At 43.3% G+C, this 26,322-nt stretch overlaps 1 protein-coding gene across 13 annotated transcripts in view; it reads left to right on the top strand.

The window, feature by feature from the left end:
• The window catches only part of MYO5A (myosin VA), a 241,964-nt gene that overhangs the window by 74,370 nt on the left and 141,272 nt on the right, over positions 1–26,322 (top strand). For all 13 annotated transcript variants that reach the window (XM_040342698.1, XM_040342697.1, XM_040342696.1 and 10 more), the window contains exons 2-4: positions 7,107–7,217; positions 11,289–11,460; positions 20,070–20,214. In XM_040342698.1, coding sequence (XP_040198632.1) covers positions 7,107–7,217; positions 11,289–11,460; positions 20,070–20,214 — 428 coding nt within the window. The remainder of the gene's footprint in view (positions 1–7,106; positions 7,218–11,288; positions 11,461–20,069; positions 20,215–26,322) is intronic.

Here is a 26,322-nt window from a genome sequence, read left to right as displayed (position 1 = left end):
CATGTGCGGGGTCCCAAGGTCAACAGGGCATTGAGAGTAGAGCTGCACGATTCTTGGAAAAATTTGAATCACGATTATTTTGCTTAGAATGAAGATCACGATTCTCAAAAATACCAACCACCGTCCCTTATAATATATTATGAAAATTACCACAGTCAGCTACTCCAAACTCTGGGTAGCTGTCTGTGGTAATATTCATAATATGGGTAGCTGACTCAGACTGGTAATATTCATAATAAGGGGCAGTGATTGCCGGTATTTTAAGTCCACTCCTCACAGGCTCGCATGCCCCCCTTTAACTACTTGGAGCCCCAGCCATACACAAAAGACGGCCACAAGGTGGCTCTGAAATGCCGGGAGGACTTCTATTGACGTCCTTGTCTCCTCCGGCCACTGGGGGGCGCGTGAGCACCGCCGCGTCACTGAGGTGCCGCCAGATACCCGCGATCGGCCGTTACACAGACAAGGACGTGGCTCCACAGATCCACGTCTTGTCAGGGAGTGGAGACCGATGCTGTGTCCCTTGTACATAAGGACACAGATCGGTCACCTCCCCCAGTCAGTCCCCTTCCCACACAGTTAGAATCACTAGTAGGGAACACATTTAACCCCTTTCTCGCCCCCTAGTGTTAACCCCTTCCCTGCATATTTATAGCACTGATCGCTGTAGAAATGTGAATGGTACCAAAAATGTGTCAAAAGTGTCCGATGTGTCCGCCATAATGTCGCAGTCCCAATAAAAATCGCAGATCGCCGCCATTACTAGTAAAAAAAAAATAATAAAAAAAAATGTCATAATTCTGTCCCCTATTTTGTAGGCGCTATAACTTTTGCGCAAACCAATCACTATACGCTTATTGCGGGGTATATGTGCCCAGTAAGCAAGTGGTTAATAGCCTGACTGTCATCTGCAAGGTCTGGGCCTGGGGTAGCTGACTCACTGTGGTGGTAATCTTCATAATATATGTACTTAGTAAGGCACAATGAAGGAAGCTCACTCCTTGTGTGTGTGTTGGAATCATCGGATCAATGCTGCTGGTGCACACTCAAGCAGTGCGCACTCACTGCTGTGTTTCGTTTCCCAGCCCAGAAACGTGGTGGTACCGCCCACGCCCAGGCATCATCAACATCCAGCGGCGCATCATGCTCTGATGACTGACGTCAGTTCTGGTTGCTGACGTCAGTTCTGATATCCACCATTTGCGTTCAATGCTGGTTCCGTGGATACGGTGGGGAGATCAGAAAATCAAACTAATCCAGCCTGGAGATCTCGCGGGGGGTTGAATCGAGATTGCAATCTTATAACGATTAATTGTGCTCTAATTGAGAGGTTGACATCATCCGGAAGGATAGCAGTTTAGATGATCATGTTGTCTAATCTGGTGGTGGTGTGGAGGATGGTAAACTATGTGCATCGCATACTAGCACATTGTGAAACTTACCTTAGAACAAAGCCCTTCCAGCAGCAAGCTGTCACCACTTACAAGGCTTTCATCTTCACCCGGTCTTCCTTCCGGGTTCACGAACTCAGGCTGTGTGAGTGGCCGGAGCCGCAAATACGTTATTCCTGCTCATGCATGTGGGAGCCGCCAATTACCACCCAGGACTCTGAAGGAAGGGCCGGGTGGGCCTTCCTTCAAAGAGCATGCGCCGGTGACGTAACTGGCTGTATTTTACAGTAAATTTCTCCTAAACGGTGCAAGTTTAGTAGATATTTACATTACGTATAGATAATCCTTAATATAGGCTTACCTATAGGTACAAATTATGAATGGGAGTTTACTCCAACTGCTGATCAAATACTCGTCCTCGGAGAAAAGGTGATTACATTGGAAGCCTTGCATTAGTGAACCTCAGCTGGGTTAGGAATTTCTGTAGACTTCTGTTTAGGAATATTCTAAAACTACAATATCACTATGATTATCTTAACGATATCGAATTTTGATATCATGTTCCAGCTCTAACTCTGTCTCGGTGACAGTAAGTTATGACTATTTTTGTCTTGTGACAAATGCTTTTGAAAACTGTTGTTTGCTTCATAATGGCTTGTTGTAATTAAATATGTCAGGCACAACTGTGAACGGTTCTAATTGTCTTTCTATGCTGGTTAATGCTTTAACTACGGTATTATAATATTGTTTATTCTCTGAGGTAAAAAGCGGAAAACATTACCATGGCAATTAGATTATTGCAATATATATTTTTAAATGTGTTAATTTTTTTTTTTCACATTTTTATAATTGGTTTTGCCTACCTGCATACTAGAAAAAACAAAGACCTGTTTTAAAGCCAAACGAACTTCAGTCATTTTTTCATCTTTCCATCTATTCGATTCTCTGTCCTTGTTGTTTTAACTTTGGATAGGGAAACCTTTTTTTTTTCTGCCAGTAAATACCTTAGGGTACTTTCAAACTGGGGTGGTGCCGGTGAATTGTCGTTAAGGTTCCCCTATCGAGCTGGTTCCTGTAAGGACTGCGCAGACGCAATCCTTGCCGACAGAAATCTCCGAACCTCAGCCAGCATCCAGGCTCATTCTTTAACATGCCCGTGGATTGGAGGATGTTAAAAAAAAAAAGAGCCAGGAGGCCGAGCGAGCCGTCCAAGCGAAGCGAGGACGTGAGGCCGACTGGCCACTTTCCTCAAATTCCACCTCGCCCTGGATGCCGGCCGAGGTTCGGAGATTTCCGTCAGCAAGGATTGCGCCTGCGCAGTCCTTACAGGAACCAACTCGTTAGCCGGAACCAGATCGTCAGATCACCGGCGTTGGCGCTAAATCGCTGCTAGTTTTAGCAGCGCTTTACCGCTGTTATAGTGGTGGTTTTCGGCCGCTAGTGGGGTGCCTTTAACCCCACTAGTGGCCGAAGAAAGGGTTAAAAGCACCTGTGTTTTGCGGCGATGCCAAAGCACTTTGCAGGCGATTTGGCAGCGTTGCCCATTCATTTCTGTTTGAATATTTTATTGTGTTTTCATAAGGCATAACAAAAGTCATAATAGTATAGTTCATATTTGTACAATACAATAAAAATAATAAATTACGAAAAATAAAATCAAGCAATTATAACTTTACATCTCTCGTTAAGTATATAGAACCGAATGTAAGGAGTATTCCTTAGTGTAACATTTCAGTTATCATTACAATTTAGTGATGTAATTTTAGCTATTAATCATATATAATCAAGATAGGAGAATATAAAAAGTATTATTTAATTATAGCGAAATGCCCATTTATTTTAATGGGCAAAGTGTTTTAGGAGCGGCATATACACCGCTCCCTCAGCGCCCCAAAGATGCTGCTAGCAGAACTTTTTCTTTCCCATCCTGCAAGCGTACCACCCCAGTGTGAAAGCGCTTGGGCTTTCAAACTGGGAAGGCATGAGAGGCGCTTTACAGGCCCTATATCTAGGGCTAAAACGCCTGAAAAGCGCCCAGTGTGAAAGGGGTCTTATACAGCCCACTTCCTGTTTCTTGTCTGGTAAAAAGCCTAGGCTTATGACATCATGCACAGCGCTCGCTCTCTCGCTCTCTCTCTCTCTCTCTCGTGAGAGTTTGCCAGAAAGGGAGGGAGTCATAAGAGGGCCAATAAGAGCTACAGAGCTGGAGGCGTGCTTCTGTGTGTTGGCATAAATCCAGGAAGTGAACAGGCAGTGGCTTCAGCTGCCCACAGTTAAAATGGTTGCAGCCGGACACGGTGGAGGGAGATTTCTGAAGCAGATTTGGCAAGTACAGAATCACAGTATATATAAAATAATATGCAAAGTGGTTGGAGGGAAGCTTCTGAATGGCAAAGATTTTTTTTTATTACAAATTATGTGAGCAGACTGCAGTTCCTCTTTAAAGGTATAGTTCACCTTTACCACAAAACTGCCCATGCAGGGGCATCTGTAGATAAAAACAACTCTGCAGCTCTGATTAAAGTTAAATAAAGTCCTTGCTATAGGTGTAGGCCATTTACTTACCTTATGAAGCCTGACTGGAATACTCCCAGGAGGTTGCCAAGTGAGGCCTACTTGTTATTGCTCACCTTCACCATCCCAGGAGTGAACTCTTAAATGCTGAGCTCAGAGCTACTGCATCAGGGAGAGAAAGAGAGTATGTGAGGGGGTTTAAATTGGAGAAAGTGCTCACTCTTGTGAAGGTGGAGGTAAGCAGTGATGACTAGGCCTCACTTGGCAACGTCCTGGGAGTACTTAGCAATGTCCTGGGAGTAGTTCAGTCAGTCAGTGTCAGACAGGTTTTTATTTATTATTTTTTTGGGTCAAAAAGCAAAATCTCCCATCCATTCATGTCTCCATGCTTTATTTTGTCCAAAAATCACGTTGAAACCCCCCACTCACTATCTTGAGTTAAGATATATTAACACCAGATGCAGTGGGACCAAGTTGGGCAGCTTTTTCAGATCGGGTCCACCACATGGACAAGGCAAAACGGCTTGTCTTCTATGTGCCTGGTTCACGCTACCGCATTGTGGTGGTGTCTGGGCACTGTGTGCTGAGAAAAACGACTGCATGCTGCACTTTCTATCAGTACAGCATGGTGAGAGGCAATCTGTCAGACTGCATCACACACTGGCACCTGTGTTTGATAAAAAAAAAAAAAAAAAGGGGGAAAATCATCACTGTGCCGAGTTCAGCCGGAACGCGCTACAACGTGGTGTGAACCAGCCCTTGGGTTGCACTCACACCTAGGGTTGCCACCTCATCCCTTTAAAACAGAACACACATATGAATTACACAGGTTCTGAGGCTAATTTAATGCAGGTAAGGCACCAAATGAGTCTAATTACCACCTTAATTAGCCACAGAACCTGTGTAATTAATATGTGTTCTGTTTTAAAGGGATGAGGTGGCAACCCTACTCACACCTGGTTTTGAATCGCAGGCAGAATTGCCACGATACTGACCGCAATTTCAAAACGCTGCCATTCACTAGTGGCACCTAAAAATGCGGTGCTGTTCTGCTGCGGTTTGTCTAGTGATAAATCGCGCTACAGTTTGGGCAAACTGCACCACGTGAAGTTTGTCACCTGAAAGAGGCTCCTGAACCTTTTTTGAGTGACAAGCTTCACGTGATGAGGTTTGCTGCGATTGCAGCAGAATTTAAAATGACAGAACGACGCCGAGCTTTTAGGTGCCAATAACCACTTAAGACCCGGACCAAAATGCAGGTAAAGGACACGGGCAGTTTTTGCGATTCGGCACTGCATCGCTTTAACTGACAATTGCGCGGTCTTGCGACGTGGCTCCCAAACAAAATTGGCGTCCTTTTTTTCCCACAAATAGAGCTTTATTTTGGTGGTATTTGATCACCTCTGCGGTTTTTATTTTTTGCGCTATAAACAAAAATAGAGCGTCAATTTTGAAAAAAATGCAATATTTTTTCCTTTTTGCTATAATAAATATCCCCCAAAAATATATAAAAAAAACGTTTAGGCCAATACGTATTCTTCTACCTATTTTTGGTAAAAAAAATGGCAATAAGTGTTTATTGATTTGGTTTGCGCAATTTTTTTAGTGACCGCGACATTATGGTGGACACATCGGACAATTTTGACACATTTTTGGGACAATTGTCATTTTCACAGCAAAAAATGCTATAAAAATGCATTGTTTACTGTGAAAATGACAATTGTAGTTTGGGAGTTAACCACTAGGGGGCGCTGAAGGGCTTAAGTGTGACCTCATATGTGTGTCTAACTGTAGGGGGGCGGGGCTGGATGTGTGACTTCATTGATCGTGTTTCCCTATATCAGGGAACACACGATCAATGACAGCGCCACAGTGAAGAACAGGGAAGCTGTGTTTACACACAGCTCTCCTCATTCTTTTTAGCTCCGGGGACCAATCGCGGGACTCCAGCGGCGATCGGAGTTTCAGACCGGGTCGCGGGTGCGCGCCCGCGACCCACGGCTGGGCACTTAAAGAGGACGTACAGGTACGTGCTTGTGCCCAGCCGTGCCATTCTGCCGACGTATATGTGCAGGAGGCACTTCCCGCCCGGTCAATAGCATATTGACGTTCGGGATGTGGTTTTGTCATAATGACGTCCAGCCGGATAACATGACGGTGCGTACTTGTGGGGGTGCGTGGCGAGTGCAGCGTGTCAGTCTTAAGGATGAGCTCTGGCGTGTTCGCATAGAACACGTGCAGAGCCCGCCAGGAAGTGTGCACGGCGCTGCGCTGAGGCCCCGTACACACGACAGAGGAACTCGACGTGCTTGGCACGTCGAGTTCCTCGTCGAGTTTTGGGATGAAGCCGCCGAGGAGCTCGGCGGGCCGGCTTCTCCCATAGAAGAATGAGGACAACGAGAAAATAGAGAACATGTTCTCTATTTTCTCGTCGAGTTCCTCGGCGGCTCCATCGAGCCAAAACTGTACAGACGACAGAGTTTCTCGGCAGAATCCGGGTTTTGACCGAGTTTCTCGGTGAATTCTGCCGAGAAACTCTGTCGTGTGTACGAGGCCTAATAACAGCCAGGGAGTCAATTCACGATCCCTGCAGCTGAGCATCGGGACAATGTCTCCCTGGCTGTGATTAGCACAGCGCCGTACTCACTTCCTGGCGGGCTCTGCACGTGTTCTATGTGAACACGCCAGAGCTCATCCTTAGTCAGTCTGACACCCCGCATCTCCAATCACGATAAAAAGCCTCTATCAGAGGCATCTTACCATGTGATCAGCTGTGACCAATCACAGCTGATCATCGTGTGAACCAGGAAGTGCCGGAAGTGTCCTCTCTTCGCATTAGGTGGCCAAAGTATTTGAGTTTCAGCCTCAGGATCTGTCCTTCCAGTGAATGTTCAGGGTTGATTTCCTCTAAGATTGACTTGTTTGATCTTCTTGCCATCCAATGGACTTTCAAGAGTCTTCTCCAACACCATAGTTCAAAAGCATCAGTTCTTCGGCATTCAGCCTTCCTTATGGTCCAACTTTCGCAGCCATAGGTTACTACTGGGAATACCATGGCTTATAGATATTACTAGTGATAGGATTTTGGTGTTGTAATTGGACAGTATTTGTGGTAGCGCGGAGGTCCTGGCGTTGGTCACTGAATAAAGTAGTAATGCAAAGTGCTAAAAGCGATCATTCTTTTTTTTTTTATTGTTTTAGCTTGCACGGGTGTGGATCCCGGATCCCGAAGAAGTATGGAAGTCTGCCGAAATACGAAAGGATTATAAACCGGGGGATACGGTTCTGCATCTTCATCTAGAGGAAGGCACGGTATGTTTTATCTGGATGCCATTCAAAAAGGAGTGTGATGGCAAGAATGTGATGATGCATTACAGAGTACAAATCATTTTATGTTCTGTAGATATGCTGTCTGGGAAATCTGCTGTGCCTTCAAGGAAAGTACGCTCTGCTATAATGTTTACCTTTTATATTACTAATACAGTGACTGTTCTACTGAGCAGTATATCGGGGCTTCATGTACAGAAAATCAAAGTGGAATTAAACTCTGGAATATATATATTTTTAAATGGGCCTGCAGGTAGTTTATGCTATAATGTTCTAGTATGCACTGCATATTGGCACATTAAAGTGATATTAAAGGAAAGTTTCAGTTCAGCAATGCGATGTCCCAGAGCTCCCCGGCAGCCGATGACATCTTCGGGCAAACAGCTTTCAGGAGGCTATCGCCGGCCACTGCCATTGGCACATGCGCAACTGTACAGGAGTGAACAGGCAGATAAGTAACATTAAAGTGATTTTAAAGGTAAAGTTTTATTTTTGTATTAATTTTTTTTTTTAAATAAAAAACATGTTATGCTTACCTGTGTAGTGGTTTTGCACAGAGCAGCCCTGATACTCCTCTTCTCGGGTCCCTCGCCGTCACTTTTGGCCCCTCCCTCCTGCCAAGTGCCCCCACGGCAAACTGCCTCCTATGAGGGCACCCAAGCAGGCTTGCTCCCGAGCCCCTGCGCTGCTTGTCTATATAGACACAGAGCTGTGGCTCGGGCCCCCCTTCTCATTGTCCAACGGCTCCCGCTGCTGTCTCGGCCAATAAAAATGGAGAGTCTCTGGAGAGCCAAGGCACTCGTGCACATCGCTGGATCGCGATGGGGCTCAGGTAAGTATTTGGGGGGCTGCTGCACATAAAGTTGTTTACCTTCATGCATAGAATGCATGATGGTAAAAAACCTTGCGCCTTTAGAACCTGTCAAATAAAGCCCTTCAGTGCTGCACTGTCTGTACTCCAGCTGGTCCCAAGTGCTTCCATTGTCTCCTGGTCTTTCTTCTGTCTGCTCTGTTGGAACACCTGAATGCACGGGCTGTGATGACGCCACTTCCATGAACGTGCACAGGATTCACTTCATCGCGGCACAGAATGGTTCTGTAAATGTTCTCTGAGATGTGCATGGGTAGCTCTGTGTACATTACCGCTGACAGATAGGGAGAAGCATTTAGAGCTTCAGCGGGTGTTAATGTTAACTTAATGAAACCCTGTTTGCCTGCACCGGGTTGCATGGTACAGTAGTACTATAATATTAGTACTACAATTTTTTTCTTAAAGTGGAACTAAAGCTGAAAGGGGTTGTAAAGGTAAAAATGTTTTCCTCTAAATAGCTTCCTTTACCTTAGTGCAATCCTCGCTTACCTCATCCTTTGATTTTGATTTTAAATGTCCTTATTTCTTCTGAGAAATCCTCACTTCCTGTTCTACTGTCTGTAACTCCACACAGTAATGCAAGGCTTTCTGCCTGGTGTAAAGTGTTGTGCTCGCCCCCTCCCTTGAGGGGGCGAGCAGGAGAGTCAGGACACCCACTAATACACAGCTCCTTTCTCTATCTGCAATGTAGAGAGCGTCCTGACTATCCTGCTCACCCCATCCCCTTTCAAGGGAGGGGGCGAGCACGACACTCCACACCAGGGAGAAAGCCTCGCATTACTGTGTGGAGTTACAGACAGAAGAACAGGAAGTGAGGATTTCTCAGAAGAAATAAGGACATTTAAAAGCAAAATGGAAGGATGAGGTAAGTGAAGGAGGACTGCACTAAGGTAAAGGAAGCTATTTAGGGGGAAAAAATTACCTTTACAACCCCTTTAAGAAAATGCAAACAGGAAGGTTGTTTATTGCAGAAGAGGTGTGTAATGTCTCTTCTGCAATAACATACACTTAGAGCCGGTTCACACTGGGGCGACTCGTCAGGCGACTCAGCCGCCTGACAAGTCGCGTCCCGTTCTATTCAATAGAACCGTTCTAATAGGAGTGACACAAGTCGCTCCGACTTAGAAAAAGGTTCTTGTACGATTTTGGGGGCGACTCGGCGGCGACTTGCATTGACTTCTATACAGAAGTCATTTTGCAAGTCGCCTCTGAAGTTGTCTTCAGGTCACCTTGCTGTGCCGCCCCAGTGTGAACCGGGTCTTACCTGTCTGTTTACAAATCCCTTGTAGAATGTACACTGAGCTGTGCATGCATATTTCAGTTTACATTTTGGTACACTGCCTATGTGCCAGGATGACTGCATCCTGTGCCAGCCATTTAAGACAAACAATGACCGCAACCCCCAGAAGAAGACAGGAAGACAAATGGCGGTGAGGGACCTTACTGACATCTGACCCTGGAATTAAGGTAAGTGAATTTGCCTTTAGTTCTGCTTTAACCCTTCACTGTCTTTGGCGCATAGATCACTAAGAAAATACCCATGAGGGTCAATTTATATAAAAAAAATTGTGTGAAATGTCCATTTCTGTTTGTTGACTTTTGTGAGGCGAATGAATCAATCCTAACATTTGATCCCACGTTGCAATCTTTATACAGTCAACTTTAGATTTAGCAACATTATTTAATATGGACCCGTTTAATCCAGTCAGTCAGACAGACCCTACATTACATAGTTGTTGGTAGATCTAAAGGAGGTTTTACAATCCGATTGTAATGTGTTGAGAGCCTTAGATCTACCAAAAACGAATGCAAGGGTCTGCCTGATTGAACAGAGATTGACTGATTAAGATGCACTGATATATCGGCCCACTAAAAATCATCAGGCAAAAATAGGGTTATTGGCATCTTCCCAATAAAAAAAAATGTGCCCATAATGGCCAAAAAAAACACGACATTTTACGCAATTTTACTACAATTTTCATTGGTCATGTGACTCACAAAAGGGAGATGCGTTACACCACAATGGAAGTACATACGCAAGTGTGAAGGCATTTTTCTTGGCCTTTTTTTTTTATGCAAAAGCGCTTTAAAGGCTATTAAAAAGTCAAATATAATATAATTATATATATATATATATATATATATATATTTTAAAAACTGTCCATTTCGTTTTCGGCCAAGTGAATCCTGAATTTTTACCAGGAAAATATAAGGATCCAGTAAGCAAAATTGTCACAGTAATTTAAATAAACACATCTTATATAAAGTATACTCGTCACTCTTCGCAGGTTTCCTGCTTCCTTAGGACTAAAGCCCTGTACACACGATTGGTTTGTCCGATGGACTGTTTTCATCGGTCAAACTGATCATGTGTGGGCCCCATCGGTTTGTTTTCCATCGATGAAAATGTTTAAAATTTTTCCTATGGATAAAAAAACGATAGAAAAAAACGATTGTCTGTGTGGAAGTCCATCGGTCAAAAATCCATGCATGCTCAGAATCAAGTCGACGCATGTTCGGAAGCATTGAACTTCATTTTTCTCAGCACGTCGTAGTGTTTTACGTCACCGTGCTTGGACACGATCGGATTTTTGTCCGATGGTGTGTAGGCAAGACTGATGAAAGTCAGCTTCATTGGATATCCGACGAAAAAATCCATCGGATTGGATTCCATTAGATATCCGATCATGTGAACAGGGCTTAAGGCGTATACTGATTGTCTTCAAGTCCATAGCTGTACAATCCATCTATACAGAGAATAACATGATGTTATTGACAGTTTTGAGCTTGATGAAAATACATTAAGATGCTGCACCAATTGAAACCTGTTGAAATCTGACATTTTATTGGATTTATGTTCTCTTTATACAATATGCTACTAATATGATGTTATTTTTGACTGGGTAGGGCAGCCCATTGAAATGAACATTGACGCACAGGACCCACGCACATGTAGTAGTGTGAACCAAGCCTTAATGGGTTGATGATACTACCCTGTTCTTTCTACATATTGTTGATGTATGTTTTAGTTTTTACATTTTCCTGCTGTATTGTTTCTTGGGCATATGTCATCTATGATGTTATTGATAACTTTCAGGAAGTGTTCTTATAAACTTTTGTAGGTTTGTTTTAATGCAGGCATTATAAAAACAAATTATCCTGACTGGTTGCCTCTTGTGTTCAAGGATTTAGAATATCGTCTGGATGCCAAGACAAAGGGGCTGCCACCACTAAGAAATCCAGATATCCTTGTCGGGGAAAATGACCTTACTGCGCTCAGTTACCTTCATGAGCCGGCCGTCCTGCATAATCTAAAAGTGCGCTTTATAGACTCCAAGCTAATTTACACATATTGTGGTGAGTAGAGGAAAGCTCAGGATACACGGGTGTTAATCATTTTAAAGGTTTCAGTGTCTGCCTGTTCAATCCTCTTTCATTGTCTGGTTCTATGTAATGAGAAAATAAAAAAGCATTGTAAAAGTGAAGATCAGTATGCATTTGTTCTTTTTTTTTTAAAGAGGTGAATCTAAGAAGCGATGTATAATATTTGTGTGTAAGCATATAACAAAGACTGATTGGTTTCCAGACTGGTTCCTATTGGAAAGGCCCCCTTTCACACATGTGGTCAGATCAGGTATGCTTGTCAGTTTTTCAGGGGGACTGATCGGAAGCTCTATGTTGGTCTTAGGGCAGGTGGATGTAAAAGGACATGTGTCTGTTTACCTCTGTCCAGTATTCAATACAGGTCCAGCAAAAAAAAAAATAGAACAGGTCAGAGTTCTTTTCTGTTTTTGCTGACTTAAAGGAGAAGTATGGCCAAAGCTTTTTTGGCTATACTACTCCTGTGGATCACAAATATTTGAAAAGTATGGTGTGCATTTGTAGTCGGGCCCCTTTACTCTGATATCCCTAACTAAAATCTAGTGAACCCAATTGCCTTCAGAAGTCACCTAATTAGTAAATAGTCCACCTGTGTGTAATTTAATCTCAGTATAAATACAGCTGTTCTGTGAAGCACTCAGAGGTTTGTTGGATAACCTTAGTGAATAAACTGCATCATGAAGGCCAAGGAACACACCAGTCAGGTCAGAGCAATAATCAGAGAAGCAGCCGAGAGGCCCATGGTAACTCTGCAGAGATCCACAGCTCAGGTGGGAGAATCTGTCCACAGGACAACTATTAGTCGTGCACTCCACAAATCTGGCCTTTATGGAAGAGTGGCAAGAAGAAAGCCATTGTTGAAAGAAAGCAATAAGAAGTCCTGTTTGCAGTTTGCGAGAAACCATGTGGAGGACACAGCAAACATGTGGAAGAAGGTGCTCTGGTCATATGAAATCAAAATTGAACTTTTTGGCCTAAAGGCAAAACACTGTGTGGTGGAAAACGAACACTGCACATCACCCTGAACACACAAGCATCATGGTAGCAGCATCATGTTGTGTGGATGCTTTTCTTCAGCAAGGACAGGGAAGCTGATCAGAGTTGATGGGAAGATGGATGGAGCCAAATACAGGGCAATCTTGGAAGAAAACATGTTAAGAGTCTGCAAAAGACCTGAGACTACCAGAGCTACAATGGAATGGTTTAGATCAAAGCATATTCATGTGTTAGAATGGCCCAGTTTAAGTCCAGACCTAAATCCAAATGAGAATCTGTGTCAAGACTTGAAAATTGCTGTTCAGAGACGCTCTCTATCCAATCTGACAGAGCTTGAGCTATTTTGCAAAGAAGAATGGGCAAAAATGTTGCTCTCTAGATGTGCAAAGCTGGTAGAGACGTCCCCAAAAAGACTTGCAGCTGTAATTGCAGCAAAATGTGTTTCTACAAAGTATACAAAACACACTTTTCACATATTTATTTGTAAAAATATGTTGAAAACCATTTATCATTTTCCTTCCACTTCACAATTATGTGTCATTTTGTGTTGGTCTATCACATAAAATCCCAATAAAATACATTTACATTTTTGGTTGTAACATGACAAAATGTGGAAAATTTCAAGGGGTATGAATACTTTTTTAAGGCACTGTATGGGTATTTCAGGGTGTGGGGAGGTGCCAGAAATCTTCCCCTTCTTTGGTATAGGTTGTAGAGACAGACAGGTAGACTGATCAGCTGGGGCACTTTCTTTGCACAGAGCTCAGGACAGGAACATCCGCCATGATTGAGCCATGCCCCCCGAATGTTTAGCATTTAACTGTGATAGTGCATCTATAAAAGCTTGAGATATATATGAGATGGATATACACATACACACACAGTGGGTACGGAAAGTATTCAGACCCCCTAACATTTTTCACTCTTTGTTATATTGCAGCCATTTGCTAAAATCATTTAGGTTTATTGACAAAAAAACACATAATTGTTGACATTTTTGCAGATTTATTAAAAGCGAAAAACTGAAATATCACATGGTCCTAAATATTCAGACCCTTTGCTCAGTATTTCGTAGAAGTGCCCTTTTGATCTAATACAGCCATGAGTCTTTTTGGGAAAGATGCAACAAGTTTTTCATACCTGGATTTGGGCATCCTCTGCCATTCCTCCTTGCAGATCCTCTCCAGTTCTGTCAGGTTGGATGGTAAACGTTGGTGGACAGCCATTTTTAGGTCTCTCCAGAGATGCTCAATTGGGTTGAAGTCAGGACTCTGGCTGGGCCATTCAAGAACAGTCACGGAGTTGTTGTGAAGCCACTCCTTTGTTATTTTAGCTGTGCGCTTAGGGTTATTGTCTTGTTGGAAGGTAAACCTTCGGCCCAGTCTGAGGTCCTGAGCACTCTGGAGAAGGTTTTCGTCCACGATATCCATGTACTTGGCCGCATTCATTTTTCCCTCGATTGTAACCAGTCGTCCTGTCCCTGCAGCTGAAAAACACCCCCACAGCATGATGCTGCCATCACCATGCTTCACTGTTGGGACTGTATTGGACAAGTGATGAACAGTGCCTGGTTTTCTCCACACATACTGCTAAGAATTTAGGCCAACAAGTTCTAGCTTGGTCTCATCAGACCAGAGAATCTTATTCTCACCATCTTGGAGTCCTTCAGGTGTTTTTTTTTTTTTTTAGCAAACTCCATGCAGGCTTTCATGTGTCTTGCACTGAGGAGAGGCTTCAGTCCGGCCACTCTGCCAGAAAACCCCAACTGGTGGAAGGCTACAGTGATGGTTGACTTTCTACAACTTTCTTCCATCTCCCGACTGCAGCTCTGAAGCTCAGCCACAGTGATCTTTGGGTTCTTCTTTACCTCTCTCACCAAGGCTCTTCTCCCCCCGATAGCTCAGTTTGGCCAGACGGTCAGCTCTAAGAAGGGTTCTGGTAGTCCCAAACATCTTCCATTTATGAAGGCCACTGTGCTCTTAGGAACCTTAAAGGAGTTGTAAAGGAAAAAAAAATGTTGCCTAAAATTAATGTCTGCAAGGTAGACAGACAGAATAGTGTAATGATTCTGTTAAAAAACGAGTAAATACCTATTAAATTCCTTCATCTATATCACCTCCGGCGTTCTAGTTTCTGTTCTCTCATTGACTTCCTGGTTTGCGGCACTCGTTCATGTAAGAACTACATTTCCCAGTATGAATTGCGGCACGCCCAGTAATTTACACCTCCTTGAAGTCTCTAACACGTAGAGAGCGTCCTGCCACACAGATGTAGTTCCCAGGAGGGGGCAAGCACATCACTGACCACCGCAGTAAAGCCTCCCTTCACGGTGGTGAGTAACAATCAGACAAGCAGGAAGTGAACAGAACAGAGAAGAAATAGAGCAACTTCTGAGCAAAAACGAACAATGAGAAAGTGAAAAGAGGAATGTCTGCTGGTAAAGGATGCTTATTATGAAAAAAATATGTTTTCCTTTACAACCCCTTTAAGTGCAGCAGAATTTTTTTTGTAACCTTGGCCAGATCTGTGCCTTGCCACAATTCTGTCTCTGAGCTCTTCAGGCAGTTCCTTTGACCTCATGATTCTCATTTGCTCCGACATGCAATGTGAGCTGTAAGGTCTTATATAGACAGGTGTGTGTCTTTCCTAATCAAGTCCAATCAGTATTATCAAACACAGCAGGACTCAAATGAAGGTAGAACCATCTCAAGGATGATCAGAAGAAATGGACAGCACCTGAGTTAAATATATGAGTGTCACAGCAAAGAGTCTGAATACTTGGGACCATGTGATATTTCAGTTTTTTTCTTTTTTAATAAATCTGAAAAAATTTCAACAATTCTGTGTTTTTTTGTCAATATGGGGTGCTGTGTGTACATTTAAAGCGGAGGTTCACCCAAAAATCAACTTTCTGTCACTAGATCCAGCATACTGCTGACATCTGCAGTATGCTGGATTTTTTTTTTTTTTTGTACTTATCGTTTTAGCGGTCTTTCTTCTCCGGCTCCTGGCGGGGAATCCTTCGGGGAGTAGGCGTTCCTAAATCAAGCGCAGTTGATTGATGGGCTTGGATAGCGCGTCACGCCATCCGGAAATAGCCGACGTGACTCTCGGCTGCTTACGGCGCCTGCCGTGTAGAGCTGACTGCGCAGGCGCCGTAAATTGCCGAGAGTCACGTCGGTTATTTTCGGAAGGTGTGTTGCGCTATCCAAGCCCGTCAATCAACTGCGCTTGATTTAGGAACGCTTATACCCGGAAGGATACGCCGCTCGGTGCCGGAGAAGAAAGACCGCTAAAATGATGAGTACTAAAAAAAAATACAGCATACTGCAGATGTCAGCAGTATGCTGGATCTAGTGACAGAAAGTTGATTTTTGGGTGAACCCCCGCTTTAATGAGGAAAAAAAATGAACTTAAATGATTGTGTACCCATAGTGTGTGTGTGTGTGTGTGTGTGTGTGTATATGTATATATATGTATGTTTATGTTTGTGTGTGTGTGTGTGTGTGTGTGTATGTATATATATATATATATATATATATATATATATATATATATATATATATATATATATATATATATATATATATATATATGTGTGTGTGTGTGTGTGTGTGTGTGTGTTGCATTTTTAAGGCTTTATTTTCATAATATAGAATGTATAAAATGTGTACCCTGCCCCACCTCAGTCATTTCTTTGAACAGACATACTGTAATATTGGCTGTACAATCTGATCCTGTCATCATCTGTGACTCTGCAGAGGAGAAAAGATGACTCTCACATGAGTCAGAGGAACCTAGGATTTCTCCAGATTCTGAAAAGTTATACCACAAATTCCTAGGAAAGAGTTCCCATCACCAAACTAAACATTATCTTTGTATATTTAATTATAACAGCTTTGATTACACATTCTATTACCCCCTCTCGGCAATAATTTTCGAACTCATTGTAGAGTGACAGGAGGGGGGAAAAATTGAAAACTTTTAAGCTGAATTCCACAGAAAACAAGAATGCTCCCTGGCATTGAGTGTGCCCCCACACACCAAGGTTTTAATGCGCATTTATGTCTCGGGTATCGAAAAAAGCACCTGCCCGATCCATACTTTCACAGCCTCTGTTCAAGCTGTAAGACCGGTGCCTGCGGCCTCTTCTCCGGTGAACTTTAGCTGTTGCAGGTCCTCTGATGTCATCAAGTACAGTGCAGGGCACAACGCTTTGCACTGGACATAAGGATGCCAAGTGACGGCCCCCCAAGCATAGGGGAGTACCAGATGTCAGTGAATGCACCCCCCTCACCCCCCCCCCCTTTTACTTACCTGAGCCCTCATTCGATCCAGCGCTGTCAATGTCTGTACCTCCTCTCTCCCCTCACTTCCGTGTTTCAATGGCTTTGCTGGGGCACCTGGAGCCATTGGATGGAGAGGAAGGCACCAGGAGTCCCGGCGGAGGATCCGAGAAGAGGAGATTTGTGGCCGCTCTGCGCAATTCTGTTGCACAGAGCAGATAAAGTAATAGATATTTTCTTTGTTTTATATAAATTTTTACCTTTACAATTGACTGAATGTTGATTTTACCCCAAGAAACGATAGAAAATGGAACTAAAGTTTTGTAAGCAAAAGCTTTTCAAATTAAATTCTACAGGTGTATGCCCAGAATAAAGACAGTAGGGACTTTGAAATTCACTGCTTGAGCAGTCTAAAATAACACTGCAACTAAATGCAGATTTCACCTTTTAGTCATTAATCAGTGGCTAAGCCTCATCTCCACCTCTAACCTCTCCCTGACTGCTGATGTATGGAGAGTGTGGTGACACGTGATTGTCATGGGAATGGAGAAAGGTGTGTTTGATGTGTGGGTTGCGATTTACAGACTAAAGGCCAACATACAAAGTTTGATTTTCTCTCGTTCCACTGCTGGCACCCTCAGCTATCTGAATAATCAAACAGCGACTTCATCTGAAAACAACGGTCATACCTCGTACTCAGCTTTAAAGTAGGACTATAGACAACAAAATATATTTTTTCTTCATTTTGGATAGCGTTAGGGAGGATTATAACTAACCCCTTTCAAATTTGTGTTTTTGCCATCTGTGTCTCATTCCAGAGATTTACCTTTACTTCCTGTCCCCATAGCAAAAACAGGAAGTGAGAGGAAACCCTTGCAAATTAAGGAAGTTCTGGGGACACCCAGGTCACCAGAACTAGTGTCCCCATTGGAAGATTTTCTCTCTCTTCGTTTTCTGGGGACAACACAAAAACATGTATACCTAGCTTTACACTTAGTTCTGCCCAAAAAAATACTGTAGCTGCTGACTTTTAATATTAGGACACTTACCTGTCAAGGGCGCCCGCAATGTCCTCACCCAAAGCCGATCTGTCCCTCGGCTCCCAGGTGTAGGCGCCGGCATCTTCAGTAAGGGAACTGGGAAGTGAAGCCTTCACAGCCTGGTTCCCTACTGCGCATGGGTGAGTCGCGCTGTACTGGTCCCTGCTGTCTTCTGGGACCTGTGTGTCTCCCAGAAGACAGCGGGGGGACTTTGGAGGGGCCGGACATGGCGTAGATCGCCGCAGTATGTGCCCCAGCCTCTCACCTTAAGTTGAGACCCCTGCAGGTCCAGTAACGCCTCTGTTGTTAAATATCCCTGATCAGGGCTTTTTCTCTCAGAAAATAGGTGCACAAACTCCACCACAACTCCCTAAAACCCCCCAGGGGTGCACTACGTGCAGAGTTCCGGGGTGCTCTTGGTACATAGTACAGAGTTTAGAGATGCACTACATGCAGAGTTTGGGGGTGTGCAATGTACATGGTGCAGAGTTCAGGGGTTGAGCTGCATACAGAGAGCAGAGTTTAGGGGTGCATTACACACAAAGCACAGAGTTCAGCCTTCTTTCACAGCTGCTTACCTTTGCATCTCCCATCCACATCTTACTTTCACTCCTCTTCAACACTGACCTCTGCATGTGATTCCTTCTCCACTTCACCTATTCCCTCCCCTTAAAAGCTCCACCATCTTCCACATATCTTACTTTTTGTTGCTGTATTAACTAAAGCACCCAGCCGGCTCTAGTACCACCCCGCACAATGTAGGTGACTCCACTCTCACTTGCAGGAAGATCATCTAGTGGGGGTGTCGGCATCCACAATGCACCCTGGACACCTGCATCTCCCTTGTTCCCATCCTGCTCTCAGTAAGAGCTACTCAGGACATCAGATCTGTGGGAGCCGTTGGGAGATAAGCTATCACTGGTAAACACCAAAGCCGGACTTCTGTGTTTACAAGCGACAGTGGTGAGCAGGGAGCAGAAGGCTTGAACCAGAGGTGGTAGAACTGTGTTCCACCAAGTTCCAGCTGAAAAAAAGCCCTGTCTTTGATGGGCAACACAGCAGACGTCTTTCCTTGGAGCATCCAACCAGAAAAGGTATATTCGATTTGTTGGAAAGGAAACTCTACTGTAGATAATATCCTCCACACTCCTCTATTCAAAAGTTCACATATAATAAAAAAAAATCTCCATAGTGTAGTAATTAAATAAAAGTAGTTAATTGAGCAGTAGAAAACTTGCATATGAAAACGCAGTGTTCAACCTCACATAGATCAAAGACTTCTGGTCTCGGCCGCGACCCGAAGTGATGTCACCTGGCTCCTCTTGACGCGTTGCGTCACAGATCACTTGACTTTATCAGGTGCTTTTTGGTCCATTGCAATTGAATTCAATGGTGTCAGGAGGTTGCAACAAAGCCTAGAGAAAGTGCCAAGCCCTTAAATTGTGGACACAACACGAACGCGCTGGTGTATACTGTCCTATTCGCCTGCCATTGATTTTATCACCTAGTGCATCTTGCTAAAATGTTTGCTTTTGAATTTGAAAAAGGGCTAACTACAATAGACTTTTTGGGATTGATATACTAACTAAAACAACTGGAGAGTGCACAATTTGGTGCAGCTGTGCATGGTAGCCAATCCGCTTCTAACTTCAGCTTGTTCATTTCGTTTTCCCAAAAAACTGGAAGCTGATTGGTTTCTATGTAGAGCTGCTCCAGATGTTGCACTCTCCAGCTTTAGAGAATCAACCCCTTTGACGTTTTCATTGTAGAAGCGCTAACTGGATAACTGAAGAAACTGATGAATTTGGCTTCTTGTGTTAACATGAAAAATAGACTAAATAAAAAATATAATTAAAGGAAATATAAAAAAGCGCCTCTTTCATGCTTTTAACAGGAAATCATATGTGTGTTTACATAAGTTATAAAACATGTGACTCTCTCTGTTTGTCTGGACCTTTCTATGATCCACGCATTGTGGGCAAGATCTGACGTTGTCTTGAGATTCTACATGTTGAAAAGGCTTTGTAAATTATGAACAGTATTTCCTTCTGTGAATCCACGTGACTGTTTATGCAGATCTCACGAATACTGTCAAGTGATTAACTTGGCTCATGGAAGCTTCCGAATCATTTGTGTCTTTCACTAGAGACTTTTATACTTTAATAAATGTAACCATAAATGTTTTCCCTGGAGCAGGAGTCTGAAACCTCTAATATCATAAATGACTTGTGATTTTCTCATCACATGTTTTTTTTTCTTTCAGGCATAGTTCTTGTAGCGATAAACCCTTATGAACAGTTACCCATCTATGGCGCCGATATCATCAATGCGTACAGTGGGCAGAACATGGGGGATATGGACCCCCATATTTTTGCAGTGGCAGAAGAAGCATATAAACAAATGGCCAGGTGTGTTATGTCCTAATGCATTGTAATATTTTATTTTGTATATTGTCCTCAAATAAATGACCTAGCCATTGGTTGGTGAATTTACAGTGTTTCTAAAGCCAAAACCCTTTCCGTTGTTTTAATGATTGCATATGTCGCTATGAAAGCTAGGAGTCATCGTAGTCGGCATTACAATAGCAACAATTTTCCAGGTCCTGTGCCAAGTTGCTTCCCTTCTGCATAGTTACTACAGGGGGTCGGTCGCCCAGCGCTGCCGCCAGTCACAGAATACCTTGTATTTTATTTAAGACTGCATTCACACCGTGGCATTTAGGATCGTGGGCAGATTTTCTGTGATCCTGCCCTGTGATTTCCAAGCGGCAAGGTGTAAATGACAAATCGCCGAATGCACATTTGAGATGCCATTCATTTAAATGGCACCTAAAATTGCGGTGCGGTTCTGCCATGATTAAATTGCCCTGCAATCGTAGCAGCCCGCACCGCGGGAAGCATGTTGCCCAAAAAAAGTTCAAGAGCTACATTTGGGCAACATGCTTCACGCGATTCGGGTTTCCGCGATTACAGAGCGACTTATCGCACAACAATCGCGGCAGAACCGCACCAAGATTTTAGGTGCAATTAAAATAAATGGCATCTCAAATGTGCGTTCTGCTATTTGTCAAATCTGCCCACGATTCAAAAGGCTTGCAGTCTAATGAATGCAAAGTGTTCTCAGATTGAGGTGGACTGGTGAGGTTGCAATTTCCACCCCTTTCAGTTTGAAAATGCCTGTGGTCACTATGCAGAACTGAAGCCACTTGGTGTAGGATCCAGAAGATTGCTGCAATTACTGAAGACGTGCCAACGATTACATTGATTTGCATCTTCCACCGCAATCGCTCAGGTTTGAGATATGCACAAGCTAGACCAGTGCAATAAAAATCATACCTAGAGTTTAGCCTTAATGGCCAATTCACACCACAATGCTCTACATTTTTAAAACACGTTTGCCAGTGTTTAGATGAGTTGCATTATGAATCCCACAAATTTTTTATGAAAAAAAATTGGTCCTTCACGATTTTTAAAAATGCAGTGCACCACAACAAACAGTACATTTGAATGCGTGCTGCACTGAACTGTATATATACGATGAGGTGCACTTACCATTGGATAGCAACATACCGCAGCACACATATACAGTGCTGTACTGTTTTAGTCCCCATTCACATCTAGACGTTTTGTCGCCTGTAGTGCGACGCCGCTGCCGCCAGAGGGATGAAAAGACATTGCCCTCTATGGAGATGGTTCACATCTCCACGCCGAACGCCTGCCGCCTGAAAAAAGGTCCCGGACCTTTTTTTCAGGCGGCTTTTGGCGTTCGGGAACCATCTCCATAGAGGGGCACATCTAGGGGGACAATCACGGCGTTTTGTCGCCGCAAATCGCGGTACAAAACGCCGCTATTTGCCGCCGCAATTCGCAGGACAAAACGCTGCAAATTTGTCTGCCTAGATGTGAATGGAGCCTTAAAGTATACAATTGTCATGTGAGCTAGCCCCAAAGGGATTGAACTGATAGATTGAATTTGTATATATTTTCCTGTACTATGTTTAAATTCAAAAATATCTTTATAAATTTCATGTATCTTTAATATTAATGGACTGTGAAACCCAGCTTGGTAGTTAGTCCTATATTAAACAATGGCGAATTGGCTGAATGTTTTGTTGCTGCTTGATGAACTAGTCCTTTCAGTGGTGGTTCTCTTTTTGTACTACCAAATTGTTTTTGTGTCCTCTAAAATGGCACCTTATGCACATTGGTACAATTAGACATAATTTGTAAACATAATAGGGAACCTAAATTGAAGAACCACGGGGACTACCATTGCCGCCCCCCTCTTTTAAATAATAGTTTCTGGCTGAGATACTAAGGCAATGACTTCATCATGAAGAGTCAGTGATGTACACAGATTGGGTGTTGTGACATCAATGACTTTCCAGGTCCAAAGTTAGTGACCAAAGGTGTTGAAGACAGACGGGTACCTTGCCTATAAACTATACATTTCCTATACCAGAAACCTTTTGGTTTCTCCTGTCCAAAACATTTTAGGATCCAACTTTGTATGATAAATGAAGCAAAAACATGCCTTACAAGATTTTTTGTGATTGGTGATTTGCTGTGCCCTGTAGCTGGCAGCATCTGACCTTGAAACAGGGTGTGCAATGGTTGATACTTTAATTTGGCATTACTTTTTTTTTTTTTTTTAATATCTCTCTTTCTCTTCCCTTGAAGCCCAATACAGTAGAAACAATTGCATGCCCTGTTTATCCATTCAACACTGAGGTTTAGCCAGTAGTATGTCAGGGTAAAAGGGTCCCCAGTAGTTTGATGTATTTGCTACTATGCAGCACCATGTATACAGTCTCATGGCTCACGCAGACAGTCCTCAAAATTATTGTTAGCTGGAATTGTGTACAAGAATGTACTTGTCCTCATACACAGACACAATGCACTTGGCTCAGACATTGCTCAAGGATATAGATGTCTACAGTTATACCCTTCTAGTGATCGTTTTCTCAGTTCAACAGATGTCCAGTATGTTAAAAACACAATCATTCATCTTGTGCTAAAGTGTTACAGTTCATCTTGTGTGTAGCCGCATTGATTCTTTCATATTTCCTGGGCATGGCCCTTTCACTTCAAATTTTTTGTCCCGCGGTTTGTGAAGGTTTAGACTCTTATCTTGAGCTTGGCATAAGTTACTTTTCAAGTTCATTCTTTGAATTGTTGTAGTAGATATTCTCAATCATAAGTATTCATTATAGTAAGCAACTATGCATTATGTACAGTATATAGTGCAATTAGGCAATCATCTGTACTTGCAGTGGTGGCCTGTCCATGAGGGGTGCAGGGGTGCCGTCCCTCTAATCCATGCGCCCGGCCCCTAATCTACGTGCAGGGCACTGGATGCATGGATTTCAATGTGTGTTTTTTTTTTAAAGCACATGATTGGAGCCTGAGACTCTGGCTTCAAAAAAGGGTGGACTCAGGACGCAGAGCACTGCCCCCTGAGCCCATCCAGTTGTGTGACATTAGCGAATTAATATTTGCTAATGTCTTCCTGTAATCCTCCCATCCAATCAGGAAGCAGATCCTGAGACCCGATTTGGCTAGGAGTCCTAAGACCTGATTGGGCTGGAGGAGAAGCAGCGACCGCCGGGACACGAAGCATATAGAGGTGGGAAGCTGCAGCCACGACCTTGATGGGGTAAGTGTCAATCAATTGGCGACCAGGGGTGGTGGAGATCTGGAGCGACTGGGGGGGGGGGGCTGGGGGTAGATGTCTCAGGTTTGATTGCCCCCCCCCCCCCCCCGCCCGACAGATGGAGCACCAGCCACCACTGTATACTTGTGTAGCCCAGTTGTACATGTAGTTGACTGGGATACCAGTAACATATTCTGATGAATCTGTGGAATATCGAATCAGTATTTTTCTTCCCCAAAAATTGCTGTAGAATTCAAACACATTTGTAAGACGTGAGGAGTTCAATAAATCACAAGGCACAAGATGCCAAAAACTGGGGAAAAAGTAGACTGGTTGGTTGGATTTGTCTTTTGGCCTGTAAGAAGATTTAACAATTCTATCCAATGCTGTTTTTGTCATCAGCCATGTTTCTTATGACACCTTACTGGTGGCTGTCAGGTAATCTCTTTAATCTGTGTAAAAGGCAAGGTTCTTGAGATTCTGTACTGGCTTTTTGATCGGCTTGCTCTGGTAATGCCTACTCCTTTTATTTATTGGAGGAAAGAGTGCCGTTATACATGAATACAAAAGAGTTCAGTGTTTTTTTATCAGATTCTTTACAGACCTAGCTGTAGAGATGCTATATGATGGATGGTATGAGTGAGTGAGTGAAAAACTTATATAACCATTCCGTACTTTCCTCTTTGTTTTGTTTTTTAGAAAGACCCTCAACTTGCATTTAGATTCCCTCCCCACCACACCCGACCTTATATAAAGTGAAAAGTTGGTTTTCACCAAATCCTTCATCTCACTAGATAATGTTATCCCATGGGCCGCATCATTGACAGATTGAATTTTGCATCCTAATCTGATATTTTTCCAGATACTTTAGTATTTTTTATACTTTCCAATTTTAACTGTAAAATTCCTAATTGTATTTTAATGGTATTATATTTTGGTATTAAGAAAAAAAAAAATCTGTTATGCAGCAATGCCATACAATACATCGAGCTGAATCTTTTGTAAGATACATTTTAACTTCATTAAAATAGTGTTTTATTATGAAAATCGTGCTGACAACAGATGCATATTCATAAAAAAAAATAAGTTTTAAGGTCCTTTCACATAGATGTGTTCAGTTCAGTCAAGTTGTGTTCCAAGAAAAAAAATTATTTAGCCTAGGTTCACATTGTAGCGATTGGACATGTCAAATCGCATGCCAAATTGGCGGCTATTGCTGGCAATGGTACCATCTGGATTGGTGCGACACCGACTTTGCGGCGCTGCACCAATTCCCAAAAGTAGTACTGCTTTTGGCGACTCTAGGGTGCAATTTGTATAGACATCTGTGCAGCAACCCGCACAGATGTCTCTGAAATTGCCCCCCGAAGTCGGAACTGACATGCGGGATAAATACTGTGCAAGTTCAGCTGAACTCGCACAATTCCAATCCCGCTGTCAGTGTGAACCTGGGCAAATACTGATTCTGATTACATGGTTTTACGTCAATTTGCTAATCCATCTTCAGTTTTCATCCATTTTTGCATCAGTTTTTTTCATGTCTGTTTTTTTTTTCTTTCATTTTTTTCAGTTATTGTAAAAATAGTAATAGGTGGAAAAAGTATAAACATAAAAATTAGGTTGATTTAGTAAAAACTAAGGACTGGATTCAGAAAGGACTTACGACGACGTATCTCCAGATACGCCGTCGTAAGTCCAAATGTGCGCCGTCGTATCTATACGCTTATTCAGGAAATCGGATACGCCTTAATTTTTTCTCAAGATACAACTGACGTAAGTCTCCTACGCCATCGTATCTTGGGTGCATATTAACGCTGGCCGCTAGGGGCGCTTCCGTTGATTTACGCGTTGAATATGTAAATGAGCTAGATACGCCGATTCACAGACGTACTTGCGCCTGTCGCAGTAAGCTACGCCGTTTACGCAAGGCGTACGTCCGGCGTAAGTTTATCCCTCATAAAGCAGGCGTAAGTCATGTTTAGGTATGGGCGCGGGAAAAGCATAGTATTTTACGTTGTTTACGTAAGTTGTGCGTGAATGAGGCTGGGCGTAGGTTACGTTCACGTCGGAAGAATGGAGCCGGCGTATCTTAGGGAGTAAATTCGACGTGATTCTGAGCATGCGCGCGCATGCGCCGTTCGTTCGGCCATGCATTTACATGGGGTCACGCTTCATTATAATACAACACGCCCACTGCCTTGCTACTTTGAATTACGCGGGCTTACGCCGGCCCATTTACGTTACGCCAACGTAAATATGGGAGCAAGTGCTTTGTGAATACTCAGCTTGCCTCTCTAAAGATGCGCCGATCTCTCTGAATCCGGGCCTAAGAGTGCAAAATCTGGTGCAGCTGTGCATGGGAGTCAATCCACTTCTAACTTCAGCTAGTTCAATTAAAGTGGAGGTTCGCCAATTGTCATCTTCGGTAAGGAAATCAGGAAGTGATGCCTTGTGGCTTCACTTCCTGGTTCCCTACTGTGCATGCGCGACTCGCTGGTCCCTGCTGTCTTCTGGGACCTGTGTGTCTCCCAGAAGACACCGGGGGGCGGAGAAGGCGACAGAAGTGTCGTAGATACCCGCGGGGGACTCGGGTATCTATGCCAGGAAGTGGGAGCAAAATTCCTGTATTACACAGGTATCTGCTCTCCCCTCCAAATGTGACACCGGAGGGGGGGGGGGGGGGGGCTTTCGAAAAGCGGAAGTTCATTTTTTTTGGGTGGAAATCCGCTTTAAGCTTTGACAAAAAAAACCTGCAAGGTAATTGATCTCTATGTAGAGCTGCACCAGATTTTGCCCTCTTCAGTGTTAGTAAATGAACCAATATATGTTTCTTGCCTAAAAACAGACATCCATATACATCCAGA

This window comes from Rana temporaria, chromosome 3, assembly GCF_905171775.1.
Source record: "Rana temporaria chromosome 3, aRanTem1.1, whole genome shotgun sequence".
NCBI lineage: Eukaryota > Metazoa > Chordata > Amphibia > Anura > Ranidae > Rana > Rana temporaria.
The sequence above is the reverse complement of the archived record's forward strand: the minus strand, read 5'-3'. Positions and strand labels throughout refer to the sequence as shown.